This window comes from Haliaeetus albicilla, chromosome 4, assembly GCF_947461875.1.
Source record: "Haliaeetus albicilla chromosome 4, bHalAlb1.1, whole genome shotgun sequence".
NCBI classification, from domain to species: domain Eukaryota; kingdom Metazoa; phylum Chordata; class Aves; order Accipitriformes; family Accipitridae; genus Haliaeetus; species Haliaeetus albicilla.
This window is the reverse complement of record NC_091486.1, coordinates 30,822,002-30,847,698: the sequence shown is the minus strand read 5'-3', so window position 1 is coordinate 30,847,698 and position 25,697 is coordinate 30,822,002. Positions and strand designations below refer to the sequence as shown.

The following is a 25,697-nucleotide window of genomic DNA, read 5'->3' as shown; positions in this document are numbered from 1 at the left end:
ACCACTTTTATTCGGCTTTTGCTTTGCTAATGAGAAATGAAAGTAAAACAACAATAATTATATTCCCCTTTGTTCCAGAGCAGCGATGCAGCTGCAGAACGTACTTTGTGGAACACAGCCACGTCAGTCTTCCATTTGTTTCCATTCAGGGTTTTTCTCCCCATTTACTTCTTGCTAATTCTGATGTTATGGAAATTCTCCACGTGCAGGAGATTATAGACATCTGCTCACTGCCATGACCCAAAGCACGTTCTATTGGATAAGAAGGTTAATTTTCCACAGGCAGGAAAATTCGACTGCGCCAAAACATTTGTATCTGTATAAATTCAGCTTTTCATGTTAGCCTGAAAGGCTGTCATTCTCCATCCAACAAGGAGGTGAAATGTTTTGATTCCTAGAATTTAAATGGCACGCTCGGGTCTTCTGCTTTTATGTCAGGGGATCTTCTTCTTTCAGCTCTCAGTACCAGGGGGAAAGTCTGTGAGAAATCCACAAACGGTGATCTGAGCCAAAGTCATGCTTTGGGGATCACTCATGCCTCTTTTACAAAGACAACAAATAGCGCTGCCTGAGGACAGCTGGTCTGTGGAAGATGATTAAGGAAAGCAAGTCTGTATTTACTATGCAGTGTCTGAGCAAACAGCGTTTCTAGATGGGGCTTGCACGGGCACTGGAAAAGTGTTAAGGATGCAAATATTGAGGAAGGTTGGAAACGCCTGATCCAGGTGCATTTCAGTTCCTGATGGGAAGGACAGGAGCTTCCCAAGACCCTCTATCACGGTCCAAGCACCTTTTGCGAATGAGGACGTACACTCAGCACAGAGCAGGCATGGTTTGGGCAGATGATGGGCAAAAGCCAGCGGGCAGCATCTCAAGTGCATGAGGTGGATTTGAGGAAGGGGAAAGAGCATGAAGGGAGGCTAGAGATATTTGTTTCAGGCGTCAGCAACACAGTAGGACTCAGCATTTGTCTTTGGCCCTATTTCTTCGTTGTTCCTGCCAAGTGCTGATAGGAAAGGATAGTGTAGGGTATTGTGATAAAGAGGCTACAGAGGTTATAGGGCTCATTTCACTAGTGTCACAGCTTGCAACAGGCCTGCAAGCAGCTCCTAGGAACGGTACAGGATTTTTTGCTTTCCTCTATCACTTAGTGCAGCCTTTGTTTGTGAGAAGTTCATTCCACAGGCTATCAGATTTCCTAATCAGAATGACCAGAAAGAATGGTTTTCATAAGGCACTTTTATGCGCATGCAACTGTGTGCATAAGAAGTGAGGTTAGTTTGTGTTCTGTTCCTGGTTTTGTTACTGATGGTTAGGCTGTGTTTTTTGCAGTGTTTTACAAGTCAGACGTAATATTGAAATTATACCTGTTTTCTCAATCTTTCTCCCTTTCTCCCTCTTTCTCCCCCTCCCCCTTTCTTCTTATTGGAAAGGTAATAATTGAGCCCTGCAGGTATGTTGTAAAGAGTAACTTCTAGCACCTCAAGGTCTCTGGACTAGTTAAAAAATCAGATCTGACACAAATCATTGTAGCAAGTTGTACGCCTGACTCTAGTCCATGAGGTAGGTGTTGCTGCTGCACACATCAGTTTTACTGGGGCAGCCAAGGCGTGTATGGGTAGCCAGAGAATCTCCTGCAGGAGGGAGGCCTTACTGGATCTCAGCTGAGGTGGAAAGTATTTATTGGGAACCTGCATTTCTGTTGGTACGCCAAGAATTTTCTTGCAGGACCATTAAAAATTCTGAATCAGGCCTCAGAAACAGCTGGCTTAAAATCACTATTAAGCAGGATAATTTTATGTATTGTTAGCTTCTAGAAAACCAGAATGCAAGTAAATAATGTGTTTGAGCTTTGCCCTGTGATCATGAGGGATAGAAATGTGCTTTTAAGGCAAAGGCAAGCAGAAGTCCTCATCTGCTTACATAAGCCATGAACTGAGACCGTAAGTGAAACGTGAGGTATTTGCAGCCAAAGAGAAGCAAGCAGCAGTATCAAAAAGGCTTGATTTGGGCATCATGTTGACCCTAGCATAGCAGCCAGCCACAGGAAGTGCTCACAGGTTCTTCTGTTGCAAACCAGCAGCAGCCAACACGCTGCAGACTTGGGAAGCCTTCCCCTATTCCGGGTTGGGGTGCAGGAGGCAGGCAGAGGAACTGAACTCTGCTAGGGGAGGGAGGGAGGGAAGCAGGAGGAAGGGCAGGTTGGTTCATGATCCGCCCCTGGTGGGATGCCAGCTGGGAGACCTCTGGCTCCGCGCTGGCGTATGGCAGAGCTGAGCAGCAGCTCTTGCACATGGAGTTTTTCCTCAGCATGCAGCCATGAGGCAAGTGTGCTTAGGCAGTTGCCCCTCTCCTTGGGGGAGACAGGCGTAGCCCAGCATGCAGTTCAGGGTGGCTGTTGTGCTGTGGTTGCTCCTGCAGCAAACGGGTTTCTGTGAGCTGCCAGGCAGGTTGCAAGCATGTTCAGGGAGGCCAGGCAACATATCAGGGTCTGACGTCTGCATCACTTTCCTTCCACTCCCGCTGCACAAACCTGCTGCTTTGGGCAGGCTGTTGAGGCTTCTTTGGAAAGACTCCAAGTAGACCTAGTCCAAGGATTTACTGGTCTCTGCTCCAAGGATAAGAGACGACTTGCAGGCTCGTCACTATGAACGCATCAGCCTAGTCACGCCAACCATGACTGCTGGAGATGTCTGCATGCTCCTGCTGAGCAGAGTGAGCCTGACACCCTGGCTGAGCATTGGATGAGGCCTTGGCAGCTAACAGCAGAGGGGCTTGGGGCTTTGCCTAGCTTTGCTTTCTTCATCTTCTCAAAGATCACATCCTCTCTCTCAGTGATGGCTCTCCGGCTCTCCCAAAGTCAGGCTGAATGTGAGGTGCTATGCATGAAGACAGGATGGAACAACTGAGACAAACTGACATATGGTTGAGGTGTAACCAAACTAGTTAAAAGCTCCCCTGCACCCCGTGGCTGAATACAAGAAGGATTCAGAACACAACACTGCTTGACCCATTCTTTCTGAGTAGGTATTTTCCCAAATCAGAGACTCCCATGCTCCCAATTCATCACACACTCTGCTGAAGAAGTTACTTAGTTTAACTACAGGGCTGGTATGTGTATGCGGAGAGAGAAGCAAAATCATTTTGTCACTGCCTCTCGGTGCATGAATAAGTCATGCCAACATGCTTTTCACAATCTCTTTAGCTTTTCTAAATGTTACAAAAACAAACAGAAGCAAAACAAGATTGTAGGCCTGAATCAGAAGGAGTGAACTCTCTGCTCTCTTAAGTGAGGAGTGTCTATAGCTATATGCCAATTCATCACATATATACAGGATGTTTATTATCCTACAATATGGCAACAAAATACACATTATTGAAATATTGTCATTTATCAAATTAATTGATTGTGTCAACAATTGAAATAAATATTTTACAGTATATAGCTTCATTATACTCACAATACAAATTGTGCTGGTGGCTTGTAGGAGCAATCAGTGTTTAGTGTTTGTAAATCAAGAGTTTCCTGCTGTGGTTCATAACCATTCTTCTGCCCTGAGACTAGAAGTACAGAAACATGTTACATCTCTATACACAACACAAATACAGACATATCTCTGTATTATATTTCCAAGCTCTGTAAATATGTGCTAAAACTATAAAGTTTTTGGAAGATAATTTTAAAGAAAAACTACTTGCTTCCTAAAAGGAAGGAAAGTTTTATTGTTGGAGGGGAAGAATTATGTGCAAATTATCATTCAGCATCTTTCTTGCAGGACACCCGGGGGAGATTAAACTGTGTCTTGTTTAAATGAACTAGGCCACTTCTCTCTAATGTTACCAAAACCGAAGATTCAGAAATGCGGTGGACAGCATGCCTTTTCTGCTGCTCATTCTCCTCCCTCAACAGAACCCAAGAACAGTTGCGGTCACTCTCAACTGGTGAGAGCTCATGTTGGTGAACCAAGCTTGACTCCAGTTGCGCCTCTCCTTCAGCAGCTGGACACTCACAACAAGGTTATTGCTTAGTGTTGCTGCTGTCATTTAACGTGTTCAGAAAATTGATCTCTATGTGTGGAAAAAGCCTGCCGCATGTACATGAACTTAGCACTGGCTGCTAAAGAAATTAACCTCGTACTTCTCCCAGGTAATTATGTGTGCCATGAATGCGCAGTAGAAACATCTCTCAAGCATGCAGTTAAGTGTTGCATTGAGGAACAGGGTTGGTTTGTCAAAACTGTGTTATCTTACCACCAGTGAGGAACTGAAGCCTCAGGATGTTATTTATACGACAACTTTTCTTGAAGATTGTACTTCAAAAAATGTGGCAGGAGCACATTTTGGTTTAAGTTGTCTTTTGCTTATCGCATGTAGTTTGATTTATGTCCAAGGTCCCATTTGTTGTTTTTTATTGTTTTAATCTTAATACCTTATTTCAATCTGCTTGCCTCCTCAAATCCCCCCAGATATTCTGGAATATTAACTAGCATCTTACAGGTTTTGTGTGAAGCAAATACTATTACATTTGTCCTATTTTTTTAAATGTCTTTTCCTCCTGTTGATGTTGAACACCCACATAAACAAGCAAACCAAACTCACTCTTCAGGGGAGAGATGAGAAATACAATGAAATATCCTGGGGCATAATCTAATGCTTAGATTAGACTCCCAGAATCTTTACCCTTTCAACCTTCAATATTGCTTGCAACAACTGTAGGTAAAAAAACAATTTCAGGCAGTAGATTGCTCCCTTATGTGTGCTGCTTTGCATTAACTTAATTTTGGAATAAGACAAGAACATATTTGAAGCTACTTGGAGCACAGTCATTTTCCATATGGTTTTCTATTATTACTATTATTTTTAACATTTTTCATACATATTACTGTGAGCAGTGAGTGGTTCTGCCATAAACTTTCAGTCCTTAGTACAACAAAACTCCCTACGTATTGGTTGTTTTGATAGCTGTACAGTGGGATTTGGGCCTATGAACTTAGTTAAACCTCTTTGACCCTTGTTTCTCTGCTTTTCATTCAGGGTTACTATTTTGACCACTTCCCTGACTTGTTTACGTCCCTGTTTTCAGCAGGTTGCAGATCTGTTCATGCAGCTCTGAGTGTTTTATCAGTCTGCCTTTGAGGGCACTCTTGATACGCTTCCAACGTTCGGATTGATTTGTTTGTATCTGCAGCTTTTACTACACACCATATTTTAAGAAGGAACTAACACCTTGTATGTAAGGGGATGTCTGCAATACCTAGATTTAATCTCCAAGCAATGACTACAAAGCAGTACATTTTGGCAGGCCTCTGGTTAGGCGCTGAGTGCCTCCAAGTCGGTGGGAGGTGGGAGTGCTCATCACCTCCCAGGGGCTGCACTTCAGTGTGGTATGCGAGCATACCACTATCTGCTCAGCTTGTGCAGGCCAATGGGTCGGTTAAAGTAGCAGGTAGAGAGGAGCTGAAGATGCAGAGGTGGATCCTGTGTAGGTGGGATCACGCATGACTCCAGTGAGTTTGGAGTCACTGAAGTGACTGAGGTCACTAAAAGGCTGGTTCAGGGGATACTGGTAGAAGGCTCACAGCCTCTGTGACGACAATGGGTTTCATTCCTATTTTTTGGATCACTGTTGGCACCATTCCATTAGGTGTTATGGCCAGAGTAAGAGCATCATGGATGTGAAGAAACCCCAGCCTAAAGGTTCCACATGAAACTGTACGAAATGCGTTGTCCAAAGTTGGCCTGGACAGCGTTTGGCAAAGTCTGAAGGCAGTAAGGAGTGTGACAGCTGAAACAAAACCCAGAGCTTGGGAGGCATGAATTACAAGGAGAGACTGGGGGGCATCTGGATCCAAGTTGTTCAGGGCTGGGGTTTTGTTTCGGGGTTTTTTTTGTGTAATTAAAAAAAAAGTTTCAAAACTATTTTCAAGTAATTCATAATCCTGCTTTAGTTGTTTCCATTATTTCCATAAGGTGTAGGAGTAAGATCCTGTTGTAACACATTTGTTACAGTTTAAACAAATTAATGTATGAAGTACATGGTGGTTGATTAGGTCTCAGTACATGACTTTACATGTTGAACTTTCACATCTAGTGCATGTAAAGCAATACAACTGCCGATGAGCAGTCTACATAAATGCTTTGCTTTATATTCTCCTAACAACTGTGTGGAGCAACGCCATTTTTGCAGTGTGACAATAATGTGGGAAGTACTATAATTGTCACAGATATCTTCTGCATTCAAAGTCGTGACTTGGCTCCATAACGTGCATCATGCAAATAAATATGAACCCAGACCTTTCATTTTTGGCCTCTTCAAAACAGTAACAGGAATTATAATGTGTTCAGAATATTTTATGCCCGAAAAATATCTTTACGGCACACTGTTTCCAAACAACTCCAGTATTTCTGGGGAGGGTAAGCTGTCCAAGGGATGAAAGGCTGCTGAGCAGCTGTACTGGCACTGGCTGTGGGTACTGTCACAGCAACAAGAACCGCAAGGAGGATTGCATCTTCTGCTCGACTGAAAATTGCAGCAAAGAAGTGAAATAAATGCTGCATAGGTTAACCTGCTTTAGGATAACTGTGGGCTGCCAACAAAGCAGCAGACAGGTTCCGTTTATTTCTTCAGACGTGCCGGGATGCTGGTTTTCCACCTTCTGGGCATTTACGTGTGGAGCACTATGTAGCTCAGGTTCTCTTTTTCAATATATACATGGAGTCACCAAGGGAATCACGAGATCCCTTCACTTCCAGTGCTGGCGGTACACAGCCCATCCTGTTGCCTGCCTCTCAGCCATTCCTGGTAAGGAGAGCACTGTCTCCCAGATATTTCATTAATTAAGTGGGTTATCTGGGATTTTGATGTTTTGCCACATTGTACCAGCAGTGCTTGTGGCAGCTACAAGAAAAGGACTGGGAAGTGGCCCTATGTGTGTAATTTATAAGGTGACTTAAGTAAATTGCACACTTTAAGAAAGGGATACAATAGGACTGATGGTGATCTGCCAGGCTTCTGGTGCCTTCCCTTGACATAGGCACTTCCAGGGGTAGCTCAGGATAATGCTCAAGACTGGGCACAGCCTCTTGTAGCCAGTTTTGGTTGACCCACCCAGCTATCCTGCAGGCCATATTGCCAGTAGTTACAGTACCTGTGAGCAAGCATAATGTCCTTCAAAAGAAATTTAATTAATCCAGAATGCAAGAGCTAACTTCGTAACAACCTCATCAGGAGAAACATATCCGTCCTGTTCTCTTTTGCCAGTCTGATTTCTCATAAAAAGCTCTTGACTCTGACAAGAGCTTTAACCTTCAAGGCTTTAGGTAGACCAGTGTCCAGGCATCCTTAAGAAGGGCCTGTGCACAGTCTTGCTTTTCAGGTTTGTTAAACTTGTCAGCCACAAGGATGGAGCTCTTCAAAGGGGAAGTTGGGGCTTTTTAAGTGAAGTAGGCTTCAATCAGAAAAAGCAAAGGAGAAAGAAGGAGAGAAAAAAACAAACCCAAGCACAACCAAGCTGAAGAAAAGAGAGAATGGTAATTTGTTGTCACACCGTTTGTATCATAGCAATGGTATTCAATTGCAACATGCAACTTCTAGAGCAATATTGGAAAGAATTTGGGTAAGTCCTGGTAGCCCAGAACAGGCACTGGCAATAATGACAGAAAGAAGATTTCTCTAGTCCGTCATGTCTTGAAGGTGCATCTAAATAATCCAAACGCATGAACTAGGGCCCATTTCATGCATGTGTTCCCTTCTCCAATGTATAAATGAGGTCAAGAGGATGCCGGCCGTTACCACGCGTTTTTAACAGGCCGCAGTGAAGACGCAACTGACCTAATGGAGAAGAGTAAGCACAGCAATTAAGGCAAAAGGGGGCCAAGTCTGCCCGGATATTGCCCACCTATCTGGTGCCATCACCGGCAATGCTACGCCGGTGGCACGGCGACTGGATGAACCGCTGCTGAGCCCCCGTCCTCCCGCGTGGCGCGTTCGGAGCTGAGAACGCCGGAGCAGCCCTACTTCTAACGCACGGCCCTTTCCTCGGGGCCGGCTCCCAGAGGAGGTGTGCCGCTTTCGGCTCCGACCACGACACCGGCGTAAGCCGCGGCCGCCACCCCGGCCGGCTTCCAGGCTTTCCACGGCCCCGCGGACGCCGCGCCCGGCCCCGGCGCTGCAGCGGCAGCCGGCCCCGCGGACCCCCCAGCGCGTCCTGCGCCCGCCTGGCCGCTCGGGGGCAGGATCGCCGCCCTCCTTGGCCGCGGGGGGCACCGGGGGTCGGAGCCGCGGCCCGGGCCGCGCTCCCGCCCGGCCCCGCTGCGCCGCTGCCCGCCCCCCGCCGCACGCGCCGCGGGCAGCGCGGGGCCCCCGCCGGCGGGGGGGGGGGGGGGCTGGTGGGGTGGGGGGGGCCGCGTGTTGCTTTAAGCGCTGCCCCCTCCCCCTTCCCCGCGCAGGCTCGGCCACTCAGGAGCGCGCTCCGCAGCCAATGGGCGCGCCGTAGCTGCGCGAGCCGAGCGGCGGCGCGCCCAATGGGAGGGCGCGGGGGGCGGGGCGGGCGGCCGGGGCACTATTGTTGATGAGGTGCACGGAGGCTGCGGAGGCAGCGCGGGTCGCCCCGAGCTGGGGCTGGGGCCGGGGCTGGGGCCGCGGCCGCCGCCGCCGCCTGAGGCGTCGGACCCCCGCGAGGACCTGCCCGCGTCTCGTGCTTTCCCCGCCACCGACGGTCTTCCGCGAGCCCGGGCTCCCAACGGACAATGTCCCACCAGCGCGTGAGGCGCAACGGCTCCCCGACCCCGGCCACCTCCCTGGGAGGGGGGGGCGCGGCGGCGGCGGGTGGCGGAGCGGGAGCGAGCAGCCGCCTCCAGCCCATGCGGGCCACGGTGCCCTTCCAGCTCAAGCAGCAGCAGCAGCAGCAGCAGCAACATGGCAGCCCCACGAGGAGCGGCGGCGGCGGCGGCGGCGCGAGCGCCCCGGGCGGGGGTCTCCCCCGCGCGGCGCCCGCCTCGCGCAGCATCAGCCCCACGCGCGCGGCGCCCACCGGCAGCGGCAGCGGCGGGCGCGGCGGCCCCGCCACGGCCACGCAGACGCCGGGGGGAGGGGGAAGCGGCGCCGCCGCCTCGGCGGCCGCCGCCGTCGCCTCCTCGCGGGGCAGCCCCACGCGTGCCGGCGGGGCGCGGGGGAGCCCCCCGCGACCCCACCACCTACCGCCGCCTCCTCCCCCGCCGCCGCTGGGCTGCGGGCCCTCGCCCTGCTCTTCTCCGGTGCCTCCGCTGCCGGAGGGCAGCGCTACAGCGGCGGGCAGGGTCCGGCACCGGCGGCACTCGCCGGAGCGAGGCAGGAGCTCCCCGGAGAGGAAGAGCCCCAGCTCCCCCGTCTGCAAAGGTGAGCGCTCCTGTCAGACGGCCCGCGCCGCGCACCTGCTGCCCGCCCGGCCGTTACGACCGGGGCGGGGGTGCGCGGGCGCGCGGCCGCTACCCCGTTGCCTGAGGGGAATGGGGAGGCGGGCGGCCAGGCCGCCTGGGGGGACGGGACCGGGACCCAGCGGTCGCCGGGGGCCGGCCGGGCCCAGCGGCAAAGGACACTTGCCGGGCGGCTGGGCGAGGCGGCTCGGCGTGGCCGAGTTTCGGCCAGCCCTTTGCGGGGCGGGAGGGCTGGGATCGGCGGTGCTCTGCGCCCGGTGGCGTGCCTCCGAGCGCGCCGTGCTCCCGGGGGAGAGGTGGGGACAGGGGCTGTGCCCAGGCTTGTGCCCGTTCTGATCCTTCTCTGGCGGGCGGCAGCACGTGTGGAGCGTGTATGTGTTGAAGGGCTTGTGGCTTTTGTTGCTGCTCTCTTGCTTCCTGGCTCTTAGAAGAGGGACGGAGAAAGCCAAGCGCGCCGTGTGGGGTATTGTAGCTGCTCCTGTGGCACTTCTGCGAGTACTACCGGAGGTTTCCAGATGAGAGTCAGTGGTGTAGGTGTACTTAAGATACTTCGGTACAAGTTTAAGGTGAATTTGGTGTTTGGGGGCTGTTGTGAAGCCTTCATATCTTCTCCCCTTTCTGTGCGTCTTGTGCCAAACGGTACGTGTTCTTGATCCAAACAGTGTCCGCAAGCTCGTGATTAGCTAGCACTGTAGGCATTACACAGAGATGTAGGAAAAAAAGTATTCAGTGTCTCTCATAGTAGTTACTTTCAACATGAACCCTGCAGAAGGATGCGTGAACTTGAGTGATGACAAGCTTGTGTTACAGTGAAGGTAGAAAATAGCGTGGGAATGGCACACATTTTGTAGCAAACTGCTTTTTAATGTTTTTGAATAATTAAAACATATCTACTGGGAACACTGAAATTTGAGCAATATGTGGCATCTGGTTGAGGATAATAGAGGCTTACATATGTAAGCCCTTTATCTTGAGATAAAAGTTTACTCAAAAATGTGTGAGTTGAGGCGTTGTGTTAAAGTCCTCAAATCTGTACAAATCTCTGACTTTTGAGATACCAAAGCTTACAGCTTCTCTTTTTCATTAAATTGCATGTGGGAATCTACACAATAAAGTTGACTAATATGCAGAAGTGTATCTGCAGAAATCTAGGACTGACATGATTCCTTTTAACACTTCTACTTCTCCTAATGTTGCTCTTCCTTTCTACAATAATGGTTATAAGCAGACTACTGTGTTGGGTTTTTTCTTTTTTTCTATCCTGGCTCTTGAGGAATGATGCTGCCAAATTTGACAGTCATAATCAATTGGTACAGTACTTAAGCTAATGTCTGTGTGACTTAATTTTAGTTGTTTTTTTTTAATTCAGACATGCCCCTTCAAGGTTACCATATGCCTGCTTGCCTGCAAAGTGAGAGAGCAGTCTCACTAAGGCATTTAGGTTCTGAATTAGATTTTCCACTTTCCAGATACAAGTAATGTGGGGTTTTTTAAGGTTATATTCTGAGGCTTTGGATTGAGGAATGTGTGTATTCTTCATTTGAGATTCTTGTTAATCAGTAATCCGAAAGACTTTATATGCATCACAAAATCCTATCTTCTTCCTGTGAGCTTTATAGAAACTCTTGCCCAAGATGCAATCTCCTGGCCTGGAGAATGAGGAACAGGATGGCTAGCCTTGAGACCCAGGTTCAAAAGCTGTTTGTAAAGGCACGTGTCAGACCACTTAGGGTGGAAAAATTGCACCATCTTCAGATTGTTGCGTAGAAGCCTGTTGAAACCACGCTAACTTCTTTACTGGATCTAAGAATTGGCATATAGAAAGAAACAAGTCATTTGATTGCTCTACTGTGTTAAGATAGCTTCACTAGCTTTTTACAAGATGTGTGAAAACAGAAGAGTAGTGTCTGTTTAATTGCTTCCTTGTGTTTAAATTTCTGAACAGTACTTGTATTGGCCCAAAATGTAAAATAAACCTGTTTAATATTGCTTAACATTTGTATTGTATAGTCCAGTGCTTGATAGAGACAGAGCTGACTTCAATTTTTTCTTCATCTAGATGAGAAAACTTAGTGGTAGCTGAGAACATGGACGTGGAACTTCATTTTTGCTAATGAGGCTACAGTTGTGAAGCCATGCAGGCCACTTCAGGGTATCAGTCAGAATCTACTGCAGAATAACTTGGGTTTTCCTGTTTCTTGTTTTCAGTTGGTGATGGCTTTTGCTCATTCCTACAGCTGCAGCCCTGTTTTTCTAGATTAAAATGAACCTTGAGGTTAGACAAATGATAGCTTCTTCTGAACTTCGATACTGGTTCTGTAAGTTGTATACTTTAGACTCAACTTCATGTTTTTCAGATTTTATTTCTGGGAAGCAGTTGAATAGTTTTGAACATAGTTTTCATCAACCTGCTTAATGCTTGAGAACCCCAACTTGTGAATTTACAAATGTGACTTAATAGCTTCTTTTGGGGTTTTTTTTGGTGGTGGAGTTCCTTGGGGGGGGGGGGGGGGGGTATTTGATTGTTTTGTTTTCTGAACCAAATTGCAACTAAACATTGGAAATACTTAACTGAATTTTCTGTTGATGATGGGATAATTACAAACTGAAAGATTCTATGGCACAATTTCTAAATTTCTGTGCTTTTCTTGCTGCTTCCCTTCTAAATATGACCAAGAGCCTAGATCTTCCTACTACCCAGTTTTCATCTTTTACTTTCCCTCCCTGCAGTCTCTAGCACTTATTTTACAGACTTCAGCTTCTACTTGCATGTTGATGTGCTCTGTCCTTAGCATCACTGGTGTGGCCTCATTTCTACACTGCGAGGTCTGTCGTGCAGTCTCCAGTTTTGGTTCAGTTTCCACATAACCCCTCTTTACTTGTCTGCAAACCACCCCTGTTAGAGGAAGTTGTTTTGACCTACTAGTAGACTGTTGCAAAATGAGATAATGTGTATACTCTACCTTTACTGTTATTTTTATCTTGGTTTATCTACTGAGTAAAGATCAAATGCTGTCCTGTTATGTTCTTATATAAAACACATCTTCTCAGAAGAGTTCAACTGTTCGACTCCAAAAATGTTATAATGCACCAGGCTGTGTAAACAAGAAGGTCAAGACCAAAGCTGTATCAGTTGTTTACTGACCCTTTCAGGTACCTTGAGGTTGTGAGAGATTTCTCTACTGGATGCTGAACTTTCTGGTATGTTCCAGTTGACTGTATTGGACATTTACAGTCACTCTGAAAATAAAGGAGAAAAATTGGTTAGTTTTATCTGGAACTACATTGGCCTTTAATTATTTAGAATAGTATATGGAAGAGTAATATTGAAGCATACTTGTATGAAAAGAAATGATGAAAATTGTTATAACAGCATATTGGAAAGTCTTAAAGAGTTCAGATGTGAACCCCTTCTTGGGATAGGGAGAAGGAACGGAACTCCATAACACTCTTATATTTCACCGTAGAATTTATTTATTTTTAAGACTTTGGTGAGTGACACAATAATAGCTGCAGACCTGTCAACATGAATTACCAAGGTTTTGCAGTAGTTATAAAAGATATTACTGTAGGACAAGAGAGTACAGAAGGCTTTGTGTACCATTATATGGCTGCTTTGCTTACCTAAGCTGTTTAACAAATGGTAGGTATAAAGCAAGTTAATTTGTTTTTGCAGCATCACACTTCGAGTTTCTTGTGGCCAACACTTCAGGGGAGCTTGTTTGGATTAAAAATGTTTCAATTCACTAGAATTAAGTAACTTGAACTTCTTGGGCTTTCTGAGGTTTGTTTTTGTAAAACAACATTAATTCAGTCGTTCTCCTAGCAAGGGATTATTTTGAATTACTGGAAACAAAAGCGTGAGTAGTTCTTTTACATTTATGTGAAGATAATAGCCAAGATTGTCTTCCAAAGGGAATATACATGGTTGTGCTGTGTGCCTGTTTTTAATACTGTCTGAGCCTGTTGAATACTTTCAACGGAACATAAAAAGTAGGTGAAGCCCCTGAGATCAGTTGTGTTTGTATGAATTTTGGGGAAAAGACAGCTGTGCATGGGAGAGATCCCATGAATGTCCTTTCTGAGGAAAAGGCTGACCAAAACAGAACAAAAAGGTCAACTGTATGCCTAGATGCCAGAGAAGCTTGTTGGTCTCACTCTTTCTCACTTTTTTTGGATATCCTACCTGTATAAAAAGCTTCAATTAGAACTCTGTAAGGGAATTTTATGAGGTTAATGGTGTCCCATGCTTTTCCAGTGGCTCTTTTTGCTGCTTGCTAGTTTTGTTTTGTTTTCCCATGGTGTCTGTTAGAAGATGTTTCTTTGGAGTTTTTATTTTCCCTCCTCAAAACTTTAATTTCAAATATGTAGAAAGATATCAACAGGACTGTAAAATCAATCTTCAAGTTGCACTTCAGCAGTAATCCTTATTTTGCAGGTCTAACAACAGTTCTGAACTTCTGAAGAATTGAAACATGATTTTTCAGAGTGTTTTGTCTCTTAGGACTTCTTTATGTGTAAGACCTTCCCTCTTTCTTTCCTTCTTTTCTTTTACATATAGCAATTTTCTCCCATGAGGTATCCAATTCACAGGGACGTGTTCTCACACTGTAATTTTCTTTTTCAGTTGTAGTTGCAGTTGTAGGACTTGTATGTTAAGAGCCCTCCAAGTCAGCACTCTCTTTCCTACCTTTCAGTTTAGTTATTGGTAAGCATCTATATTTGTTCAATTTTGCTCTTCAGTCACATTGTTAGACTGCCTTAGCTTAAATTGCCTTTGGAGGTGTCTGACTTCACAATTGCAATAGATCCGTGTGATACTGGTTTACCTGTAGCAGCTTCAGTCAGTCAGTTGTACTGTAATGTACTGCAATGACTTGTGAAGACATGGCAACTTGCCTGTTATTTTCCCACATTATGGACTTCGTTGATTTGTATTGTGTATGTTCTGTTTATATTTTGTTCTATTATTTTGCTTTGTTTGAAGCCAGATTGCAGAAAGACTTTGTTTCTAAATAGGTGTAGACTAGCAGTGGATGGATAGGAGGGTTGATATTTATCACAAATATTGGTTTAAAGAGATAATCAGGCCAATTAAAACAGATCTAATATTTAAGAAGTGTCTATTTGATGAAACAGCTCCATTGTTTTTCATCAGCCACAGCTGTTGTAACTGTTATCTCTATGGAGGCAGATCTGTTGTTATGTAGGTCACATCAAGGAAAAATAGCAGCTGAACACTTGCTTCAAGTATTGTAGAGGAAAGTGCAATAAAAACATTGTATATGTTTCCATTGAAGTGTTTTGAAACAGCAAGGGGAATTGTATAGTGGACTTTGGCAATTTGTATTAAGATGTGTTGTGAAGGTGGAAAAGTAAGTAAAAATGAATCCAAACATCCTTGCCCCATCTAAATAAAAGTAATTTGAAAACAGAAGTCCTTGAAAGACTTTTTAAATTTGAGGAAAAGAGAATACTTGCAGGCTTCGTGCCTTGAAATGAGTAGCTTCCCTTAAACTTAAATAGTAAACAGGCTCTTCAGTTTTCATTCTCTCCGTTTGCCTAGCAAAATATTCTTTCCGCTTTTTTTGTGAGGCAGGAGAGAGGGTAATAATTTCTGCTGCTTCAGTTTTGAAGCTGTCCGCTGCGGTGGTTTTGCAGATGATGTGACTGACTACATACACTTCCTGATTTTTAATTTTTTTTTTTTTTCTTCACATCCTTTGTTTCCCTTTGGTAAAGAGAGAGAAGCTTCTTGAAGAGGAAGAATAATAATTCAGAAGAAAAATAAATAGGGAGAGTATGGCAGTTGCTTCTGAGACAGATAATGTGTTCGATATAACTTTGGAAGCGAGTGTAATTTGTAAGGAATGACACATTGCATTAGCATGCCACATTCTCCCATGGTACAGACAAAAGGAATAATTTTGAAATCTCCTGATACAAACAGATACAAGCAGTGTGCTGTATGGTGGTAGTAGTAGTCACAGAATTTCTTTGATACAGGGGTCTTAAGTGCATGGTAACTCCAAAATTGAGCTTTGCTGCAACTCCCTGAGAGCAGATCTGCTGTGAGCTCAGTAGTAAGATTTTATCATTGTTGGTACTAGTAGAAATAATAAACCAGATGAGGGTGAACATGGCTCATTATAGTGCTAATAATTATTTCCTTATAGTTGAATTGAAATATTTTCCACACTTTCAATGTGTACATTTCTAATGCAAAATTTGCATGAGGATATTTAGTATAGAATGTCACTAGACTTACATTTCAAAGACTGGTGTTCTATGAGACTAAGATGTTGCCCACACCACTGAATTCTATACCTAATAGGTTTTATTAATATTTATGTACCTTTAGTAGATTGAAACAGCTTAGAAATTGAATCCTGGACTTCTGATGGCAGTGGTTTTATTTTCTGACTAGCAGTCAGACACTAATCAGGCACAACTTCTTTTGCCCATAAATGAGTTTATGTAGAATCCAAATTGCTGTGTTATTTATACTTCTAGTACAGAATTCATCCTAAGGCACAGTCAGGAAGGACATATGACTGAGTTTTTCCAGTGCCCTTGTAAAGCTTCCATCTGATCTCTGTATCTTGTTTGCTGTGTTCTAGCCATTTGTTTTAGGCCTTTGTATTTGTTACAGGTAACATTAATACAAGATTCTTTCTGGTATGATTCTGTGGGGACTAGATGAATTGATAGTAAGCTTTGATCATTGTCATTTCTGGATTTTACATCTAGAATAGCTAGTAACAAATAATGTGTGAGCATGTATGTATATCTAAACCCTGGGTCTTTCCTGCTTGTTGGTCTCTTTAATGTAACAAACCTCAAAATACTATTTTGAGGAACCTTTCGTCACAGTGTTTACACTTACTAGCTTGCAGTGTAGTCTTTTACTGCCACTTTAAGATATCATTGGCAGATGGGATAGATGCAAATTTTTGTTTTTAACCATATTCTTCCTTCTCATGTAACTTCCTGTGCTTGTTATACATAACCTTTTTCATCAAGGGTTCCTGTTAGTACCTAAATTGTTCTGAAAAGTGATATCAATGTAAACACTAAAAATGACTTTTTGCAGAAGGTGTAGTGTCAAGCAAATATGAATGTAGTTACTGAGTAGCATGTAAAGGGAGGAGATGTCTTGATTATCTTGTAAAATGTAAATCATTACCTTATCAAACTTGATTTCTGGATCTAAGGGTTAGACATAACTCTTTATGAATCTGCCATATATTGTATACTGGGTGGTTAATAAAACATGTCAGTTTATAGTGTCCCTTGAATTAAATTAGGTGAAGGGTAAAGGGCTAGTGGGATGAACTCTAAACAGGACATTAAATTGAAAAAGTTCAGCACAGATTTTTTTTGTCAGCCTTTATGTATGAGGAAACTTAGCTATTTTTATTTCTTCCAAGCCTTCATAATTTAAAAATCCAGTGACTGTTGCACCTTTGGGGGAATAAATGGTGGTATATGAGTACCAATGCAACATTTGTGGCATAAGGGTATTTTTAAGGAAACCATAAAAACACATTTCATTGCTTATTAAAACTGAATAGAGCCTGGAAAAGCAAACTTAATTCCTGTATTAAAAGTATCTTGTTGTATACTTAATAACATAGTAGTTCCAATTTGATATGATTTCTTGTAGGCAATTAAAATAATTAAGCTCTCTGTCTTGCTTTCTTTCTAATCAAGTGTTCTTATTCTAGCTGACAGATCAAGACCACCTTCATCAAGCCCTTCCAGTATTATTCGCCGGACTTCCTCATTGGATACGCTTGCGGCTCCATACCTTGCTGGACAGTGGCCTCGTGATAATCATGGACCAGCTGCTCCATGTATGAGAGACAAAGCTACACAGGTAGGACAGATTTTTGTCTTCAGAGTATTTAAATGTGAAGACAGGATTTAAATGTAAGAAGCTTTTCCCTTGAAAACATTCACTTTAGCTTTCTTGCTTGCAAGTTCCTATTCACTTTCCAATTGCAGGAATCCTACCTTTGCTATTACGTATGTGAATTATTTGCATTCTAAGAAAAGGCTGTGAACTGTAATATCTGTTAAGAGTTCCACTTTCTTCTTGCCTCAGAAAAACACTAGTGTATTGCACATCTGTTTTCTCATTGTTCTTCCAGCGTGCAGTACACTAGATTGCACTGGTGTTAAGTACTATTTAGTTTAAATGTGTACAAGAGAACTTAGTGAGTCTTTATATGTATGCCTGTCTTAAAGCTGAAAATAAAAAGCTTCTGTAGTGCCTGTATAAAAGTTATTGTAGCCTTTTCTGTGATAGGCTGTTCATCCTCTGATTGTAAAATGCCTTCAGTGTTCACATGGGATCTATGCACCAAGTATAGAAATCATATACATTGAAGACCTGACTCATTGAACTGTGAATGATGTTCAATTTAGGTCAACTGAAAATTATTTAAAAAGTACGTGATTTGCCAATCAACTTCAACAGCTTGACAAAATTTCACAAGCTTTTAATGGTTCTGTCCTATGCCACCTGTAAAGACAGAACCAACAGTTGAATGAAACTGGTGTTACAAGAGTTACACGCTTATCATGACAATTGTTTTATCATTCCCCTTAAAGGGAGCTGTTGTTACATGGTATCCTACTGTATGCAGAAGTGATTAAAGATGGATTTTTCCATAAGATATCCCAGTGTTTCGTTTCTCCTTCTGTAGATGCAGTTTAGCCGTGGATTTCTCTAACTTGTAGAGTGAAAGAAAGAGCCAAACATACCAGATTTTAAATCCCTATTCCTAGAGCATGGTTTCAACAGCAGATCTCCACCTATTCCAAAGAATATAAGCAAAATGCAGTTGGAAGAGAAACTGACAGCATGTGGGACATGCTTGAGTTTGAGCTTGCCTTAGGTTTGGTAACAAAAATGTGGCCATGTAGGTTTGTGCGCTGTCTACTCAAATGTGTAGGATGTTGAGCAGATGGATGCCTGCAGTGTTGATTGTTACTGTATGGCCTTCTCAAGACCTACAACATTTTGAAGAAAGGACCACAATTCAAAGAGAAGATCAGTAGAACAGTAAGGTGTTTTGTAGGTGAATATGCCCATATGGATAAGGTGGAAATAGAAACTGGTGAAGATAGGAGAGCTGAGGAAGAAGTTCTCTGTGTAGGAAAATGAATTGGAAAAATGGTTAGAAGATGGGGTGAAAAAGGTAAGCAAATCATAGTAAGAAGAGGAGGAGAAAGGCAGGCGTATGATACAGAAGGAATTGCTGTTCATGTTTAGCTATTAAAAGGCATCGTTAAAGGGCAGAACTAAACCAGTGTCGTTGCCTTAGCTATTTATTTTCATATTTGATTTCTTAGGATAATACTTTTTTCAAAATAATTATATTTCTATACTACAGCCAAAGTATTTGCTATATTCAGTTGATCTCTTTCAGCTTAGTTTCGGTTTAACCTGAGTCATGGTTGGGCTTTTCAAATCTCTGTATTTTCCAGTTAGATTAGATACCATCTTTTTTGGCTTACATTTTTCTTTTGTCTTTTTCTTCCAATTCTGACACATTTAGCTGCTGTGGTAGTGGGGCTTACATATATAAGGGGAAATATATTTGCCAAGATTAATGGGAAGACTGTAAAGGGTATTGGATATTTCTGCAGAATGAGTATATTTAGTGGTGATTGATGTTAGTATACTGCTGAGGGAAATAGAATGATCTGTTTGCACTTCCTAATTTAAAATTTATCAAACCAGTAGAAAATTTTGGGATACAGACATACATCTGTATGTCCAAAGGTTGTGTTGATATGACACTGATGAGACAACACTGCTTTTCATCTTTCTGGTGTGCTTGAGAGCAACCATTTGAGCTAGGGACAAGTTTAAAATGTGATTTACAATAGTTAGTTTCCCAAGATAGTATAGGCTCTCCATTTGTGTTGTTTAGCGTTTCTGAACACGTGGTGTTTGGATGAAGTTTCACTTACAAGATATTCTGGCTCCAGTGTGTAATTTCGGATTTCACAAAGTCTGATGTGAAATGGATGTGTTCAGATTTCAAAAGTTTAGGGAATAGGAATTGAGCCTGTTAAGATGAAAAAGATTTTCATGCTAGGTAAGCAGCGTATCTTGATTCTTTGGGTTTATGGCATAGGGAGTAGGGTCATTCAGGAAGCAGACTGGGAAGAGAGCAATTAATGACACACTTTGACTTGCAGGCCTTTATAGAGATGCCCATAGGTCATAGCTGAGAACTGTGTAAGAGATCCCAGGTCACGCAGAGACTGTCTATGTATCAGACTCCTGTGTTGACTGATTATTTTGATGAAGTCTGTTTATAAAACCAGACTGAATTATGTACATGCAGAATATTTGTTGGATGATGAATAAGTGTAGTATTGAGTGTTCTAGGGTCTGGCTAGAATTCATACATGCAGATATTGTTTTAAGTGCTGCTAAAACAGGTGTTTGTAATCTTGTGTCTTTTTCCCTTTGAATCAAACCTGTTTGGCTTTGCCTGTGGTTGTTTGAAATACAGCTATGTCAAAATACAAGCTAAAATGAGACAATTGCTTTGTATTTTTTAATTCTTAAAGAATAATTCATTTCAACTGCAAAGTTTTTGCCTCTAAGACTTTTTTTAAGTGTTCTACTATCTGTGATAAATTTAGCCTTAAACTCATTTCTCTTTGTAATTCTAGAACAGCCAGAAGGATGTTGTGAATGGTAACAACTAATAAGCAAGTAGTAGTACTTTAAGAACCTAGAGAAATAGAAGTCCCTCTTTGTTTATTCGTTATTGGGTCTGTGTTTCTTGAAAATAAGTATTATAAACAAAATATGGGGAATAAGTAGGAGACTTGCTAAAACAGTATTACATTTCTGTCTTGGAGGTTTCCTATAACTTAATGTCTTATACCTACCCTTGCTCTTAAATGGTTTCTAACTATTTGTTTTGAGGATGAGCATCAAAGCAACCTTTAATCCTTTAAAATAAATCAGATACTAATTTATGAAATAAGTCTTGAATCTTAAGTTAAAGTCTTGAATATAAATTAAATGCAAAGACAGATTAGAGTGTTAATTAGGTTCCTGTAGGCAAGTGTAATGGTTGTGCTGAGTTGCGAAGTTAGAATTAGTGGCTAAAACTTATTGTTCCAAGAGCTAGAGGATAGGATGAGACTTCAGATTGACATTTGAGAATTGATTAGACAAAGATTGGTACTTGGGAATGGGGTTTATCAATTATTCTATTTTATGATGAAGTGAGGGCTTTTCTGGAAAAATAGATTCTAGTGGATTCTAATTTTGCTATGAAATAGGAATTTCAAAGCAACCCTACTAACATAATTATTCAGATTTGTCCTAGTTAGTTTTTGATATGGAATGATGAAGATGAAAAAACTACTGATAGTGGAGGTTTCATTTGTACAAAACTTGTGTATCTGTGACTGAAGCCAATGGGAATTGCAACCTGTATGTTCGGAGTTACACCTCCATTTTCCCTGCAAAATGGGGATTAATACCACATCATTGAAGGCCTTGTGAGTTTCTGTGTTCCGAGTACAGATGGGGTAAGTAAGGTCAGCTTGTTGCTTGCAACCTGTTAGTCTCAAATGTAAGAACAACTGTTGCACACTGTAGATGTGAAGGCTTTGAGGCAAAGTTCCCATCTGTAGGACAAAGTGAGGTATCAATGACTCCTAAGGGTGAGTTAGCTACATCACTGCCATATGCTAGGAACTGCACTATGGCAACAGTGAATTTAAAGGACTTCACGGTCCCTTTCAGTGTGTAAGCTGCTTCCAGAACTCATTCCCTCTGCTTCATTAGGTATATTTCTTATGACTGCACAGAGATTCCTGATAGATGTTATTATCCGTCTTCTTAGAGCCTTTACAGTTCACTGCTTTTGAAGGCTGTTCTGGACATGGCTAGGTGGGAATACAAACTGTCCATAAAGCATGCAGTATTATCACAGGCTTGCCTGTGCATTTTGTGACCTTAAATAAATACAGTTTGTCTTAATGATACTTTGAATTTCTCAGAACTTTTTCACTGCAGTATGTTTGCAAGTTTCTTTATTAAATGTTAATGACTTCGTTGGTTTAGTGAAACTAGCTTAGTATTATCTGTGTTGCTTTCTGCCTGGCCTGAGACAACTATGAGCCTGAAGCCCTTTGAGGCATTAATAAGTTAATTCCCTGCTTTGCCATAGCTATAGTGGTGCTTACATGCCTTACCTTCCTTCTTCTCACTCTTCTGAGCAAGAACATGATTTTGAAGCTGTACTGGCACAGGCTTTCACAATGTTTACACCAAGCTACCCTAGCTGATGTGTCAGAAATAACAAGGTCAGCATCTGTGCAGGAAATAAAATATACCATCTCCCCCAAATTCAGCACTGTTGTACTGGTTCTTTAGATCTCTATAGCAGCTTGTGGTACATCTGGCTGTTAATACTGCCTTATGCTCAATAACTTGGAAGAGAAACTAGCACATTACTGTATTAGAGTAGGTCTGAAAGTTGTTTTTTTGTGTGGTGATGTGGGCTTTTTTTAATTACATAGTTTCAGTCCACTTTTTCATACTTTACTTGTCAGAAGGGCTTCTAGTCAGTGACTGCTTTTCACTCACAGTTCTGAATCTAGCAAATCTTAACACTGTTCTCTCTTCTAATTTGTCTCAAAATATTCTGCCAGAAAGTAGGAGTTACCTTTTTTTAATTAATCCTGTAATCTTCTTGCTGCAGACAGAAAGTGCCTGGGCTGAAGAATATTTAGAAAAGAAGAGAAGCTCACACAAACGTTCAGCATCATGGGGCAGCAATGATCAACTCAAGGAGGTCAGAAATGCTATTAATTGAGATACCTTTGGGTTAAATTTTTTATTTAGTGGTATGCACTGTTGCCGTGAGCTTTCAGGAGGGCATGACTATTGTACTGCTTTGTTTTATTATACAAATCATGCTTGGTAAAAAATAAGAAATAGCTGTTCATTTGTTGATTTCATATAATAATGCAGGACTATTAAAATTTTGAATCTGAATGTGTGGGAAAGAAAGTGTCAAATGCAGGTGACACTCTTCATGAAAGGAGGAAATACAGCAGTGACCAAACTACTTTAAAATTTCCATGTATTTCAAGTTCTTTCATTAAACTTCCAGAGGATCTTCTGGGCTTCAGTGGAACTGGTAGCTAACATGTCAGGTTTGCAAGAATTTGAGTCTAATTTAGTGCTGGCAATAGTTATGAACGTTGTGGTAATAAAGAATTTTAACTAAGTGATGGAATAAATTGATGAAACTGTGTGTGTACCTGAATGTATCTGGTGAAATATGTGAATTTTTCCTTTATTAGATCGCAAAATTGCGTCAGCAATTGCAGAGAAGCAAACACAGCAGTAGGCATCATCGTGATAAAGAAAGGCAGTCTCCATTTCACGGTAACCATGCAGCCATTAACCACAGTCAGGTAAGGCTGTGCCCTTTTGGACATACTGTGTAGCTAATACTATTTTTAACTCCTTTCAAGGTTGTAGTTGGCCTAAAAGGGAACTTAGAAATATGTACTGCTAAATATGTTGTAGCTATAGGTGAATTCTATGAAATAGATCCGTTTGCTTTGACTTCGAGTGTATGTGGTTCCAGATCTTTTTGTTACTTGGCTGGGTTGACTTTGAACTCCCAGTTTCAAAGAATTTCAGATAGTTAGATCCTTCCTTAAAGTAAAACTCTTAAAGTGCATTCTGCAGACTCTACAAAAGGATGACAGAGAAGCTTAAGCTAAAGCTATAGATTTTTTTTTCATTACACATTGCTGTAACAGTTATGAATTTGCATGTAGAATATGGCATGGAACAAACTGGTGGTAAAACGATACACCCAAATAAAATCATAGTTTTTGCTGATCATGTTTTGTGTCTTGACAATAGCACTTGTCTAATCCTATGATGAACTGATTTAGAGAGCGTACCTGAAAAAGGCTATTCAATGGGATTTTTATGTACTCTATTAAAAGTGTTTATACTCTTGATGGCTTCATTCAGCTGTTGTAAGATTATTTTTTTTCCCTGTCATTTATCATGCCTTGAGACTTTAAGTAATAATCACTTCAAAAATTGTGATGGTTAGGCCACCACATGTTCTGTGTGCAGTTTTAGTTTTATCTCAAGACTGTTAATGAGGTCAGGTTCACAGAGAGGTAATAGTTTTAGCTCAAATGATAGCAGGTGGAAAAAAATTACAGGCTTTTAGACATTCAGATCCTTTTTCAAGTCTGTTTTGCTTGAGTAACTTTAAGAAAAACAATAGGAAAATTTGGTCATTTTTTCACAAGAAGAGTTCTCTTCCCCCCCCTCCCCTCCCCACTGATATCTCATGAATGTATATTCATGATATACACACATATGTTTTAGTAACAGTTACAAAAAGAATGAATTCCTCATGATTGCCTTGCAAGTCAATGTAGTTGAAAGGAACTGTGGAACTGTCAGTGTTGTGAATTGCGAAGGTACTTCAGATGTGAAGCTGCTCTGCAGATCTAATTGTATTCCCAGTTACTCCTGAAATGCAGTTAGTGTTGTTCTAATAAATATCATACTTTGATACCAGTTAATGAAAACTGTTTCCTTTCTGTCGTTCCATCCTTCCAGAAATAATTTAGGCCAAGGAGGGAAGCTGTTGCAACATCAGCATGTGTCTTGCTCTACAGGTACTTAGACATGCTGATAAAGAATGAGAAAGAGAAGAGAGTGCTCCAGGGAGACCTTACAGCAGCCTTCCAGTACCTAAAACGGGCCTACAAGAAAGATGGAGAGGGACTTTTTACAAGGACATGTAGTAATAGGACAAGGGGGTAATGGCTTTAAGCTGAAAGAGGGTAGATTTAGAATAGATACTAGGAAGAAATTCTTCACTGTGAGGATGGTGAGGCACTGGAACAGGTTGCCCAGAGAGGTTGTGGATGCCCCATCCCTGGAAGTGTTCAAGGCCAGGTTGGATGGGGCTTTGAGCAACCTGGTCTAGTGGAAGGTGTCCCTGCCCATGGCAGGGGGGTTGGAACTAGGTGATCTTTAAGGTCCCTTCCAACCCAAACCATTCTATGATTCTATGAAATAAAAAGTAGAAAGGAGAACCATACATACAGTCCTGAGCAGCCAGGTTCTTTCGTAGATAGAAGTCAGGTGTCTGAGTGAATCTGTTACACTTCAAGACTAGAAATAAGAAAGTAGAACAATGTTTTGAATTTCTCCTGCATTGTTCCTCTTAACTCCTACTTTGTATAAAAATCAGTAGCATCTTTTGTCTCAGACCTGAACTTATCCCTGCTGTAGTTCATTTAATTAGGAGTCATGAATTTTCAGGACCTAAGTGCCTCTTGAATTCAGTTTGTTACTAGTTTAAATTCTGTGCTACTAGAAGTATTGTATTTAGGATTTTTTTTAGAATTACATTTTTTGACATAACAATTTAGGAATTACTTCTTCAAACTCTTTAAATCTCAAAACAGAAACTGTTTCCTCCTCCTCTTCTGTACAGCAGAAGAACAGTTTGGATTTGAAACAGGCTCTCTAGTACAAATTCCTACATTTTGATCTGCTTTACTGAAGTATGGGTGCAGTGTAGCATGCTGCTGATCTTAGTGACTGTTGTAGCTCAAGTCAGAACAGTCCAAAATGATGAAAGACGACAAATAAATGACCCAATCCCTTTCTAGCAGTTTTTTGAGAAGGTTTATGAAAATTGGTGAGACACATTTAAAAAAAAAAGGGGGGGGCAGGTCAAAATACTTGATGCAGGTATTTAATCCAAACCTGTAGAACTTGTTTGAAAATTTTTTCTGTACTTGTGGGCAACTGAGGCATTTCAACCCAAAAGAAGTGTACTGAGGGACTTTTGGTGTAGGCCCTTCAGTATACTGGAGAACTACATGCAGTCTAACAGGTTTGGCTTTGTATTCTACAAACAATGCTAAGCTATTGTCATTTTAACATAGATAATCTTAGTGGCTTTTAATTTTGAAAGTGAACAGTGATGCTACTACTCTGAAAAATACCCCACCCACCCACCCCCAAATTACGTATATAACTTTTTTTCATCATAATTAATTTATTATTATGCTCATGAAACTTTGCTTCTTGTATGGAGGTCTTTTGCATTCTGCCAAATTTTAGAGTACGTGAATAAAATATTGCACAACAGATAATTAGGTTTTGGGCTTGTGAAACAAACTATAAAATATAAACTGAGGGAAAGCATCTTTTCCAACATTGTGTTACAAAACAA

At 42.2% G+C, this 25,697-nt stretch overlaps 1 protein-coding gene and 1 long non-coding RNA gene across 2 annotated transcripts in view; one reads left to right on the top strand and one right to left on the bottom strand.

Moving 5' to 3' along the window:
* Positions 1–1,781: 1,781 nt before the first annotated feature.
* Positions 1,782–8,255, bottom strand: LOC138685124 (uncharacterized). The gene is made up of 3 exons (XR_011324372.1): positions 7,899–8,255; positions 3,462–3,561; positions 1,782–2,879 (listed from the first exon to the last, which is right to left on the bottom strand). It is a non-coding gene; the product is annotated as an uncharacterized lncRNA (long non-coding RNA).
* Positions 8,256–8,561: 306 nt separating this feature from the next.
* FAM117B (family with sequence similarity 117 member B) overlaps positions 8,562–25,697 on the top strand; it is a 30,923-nt gene continuing 13,787 nt past the window's right edge. Inside the window, exons 1-4 of the mRNA XM_069781738.1 lie at positions 8,562–9,376; positions 17,142–17,293; positions 22,164–22,256; positions 22,771–22,884. Coding sequence (XP_069637839.1) covers positions 8,749–9,376; positions 17,142–17,293; positions 22,164–22,256; positions 22,771–22,884 — 987 coding nt within the window. The 5' untranslated portion in view covers positions 8,562–8,748. The remainder of the gene's footprint in view (positions 9,377–17,141; positions 17,294–22,163; positions 22,257–22,770; positions 22,885–25,697) is intronic.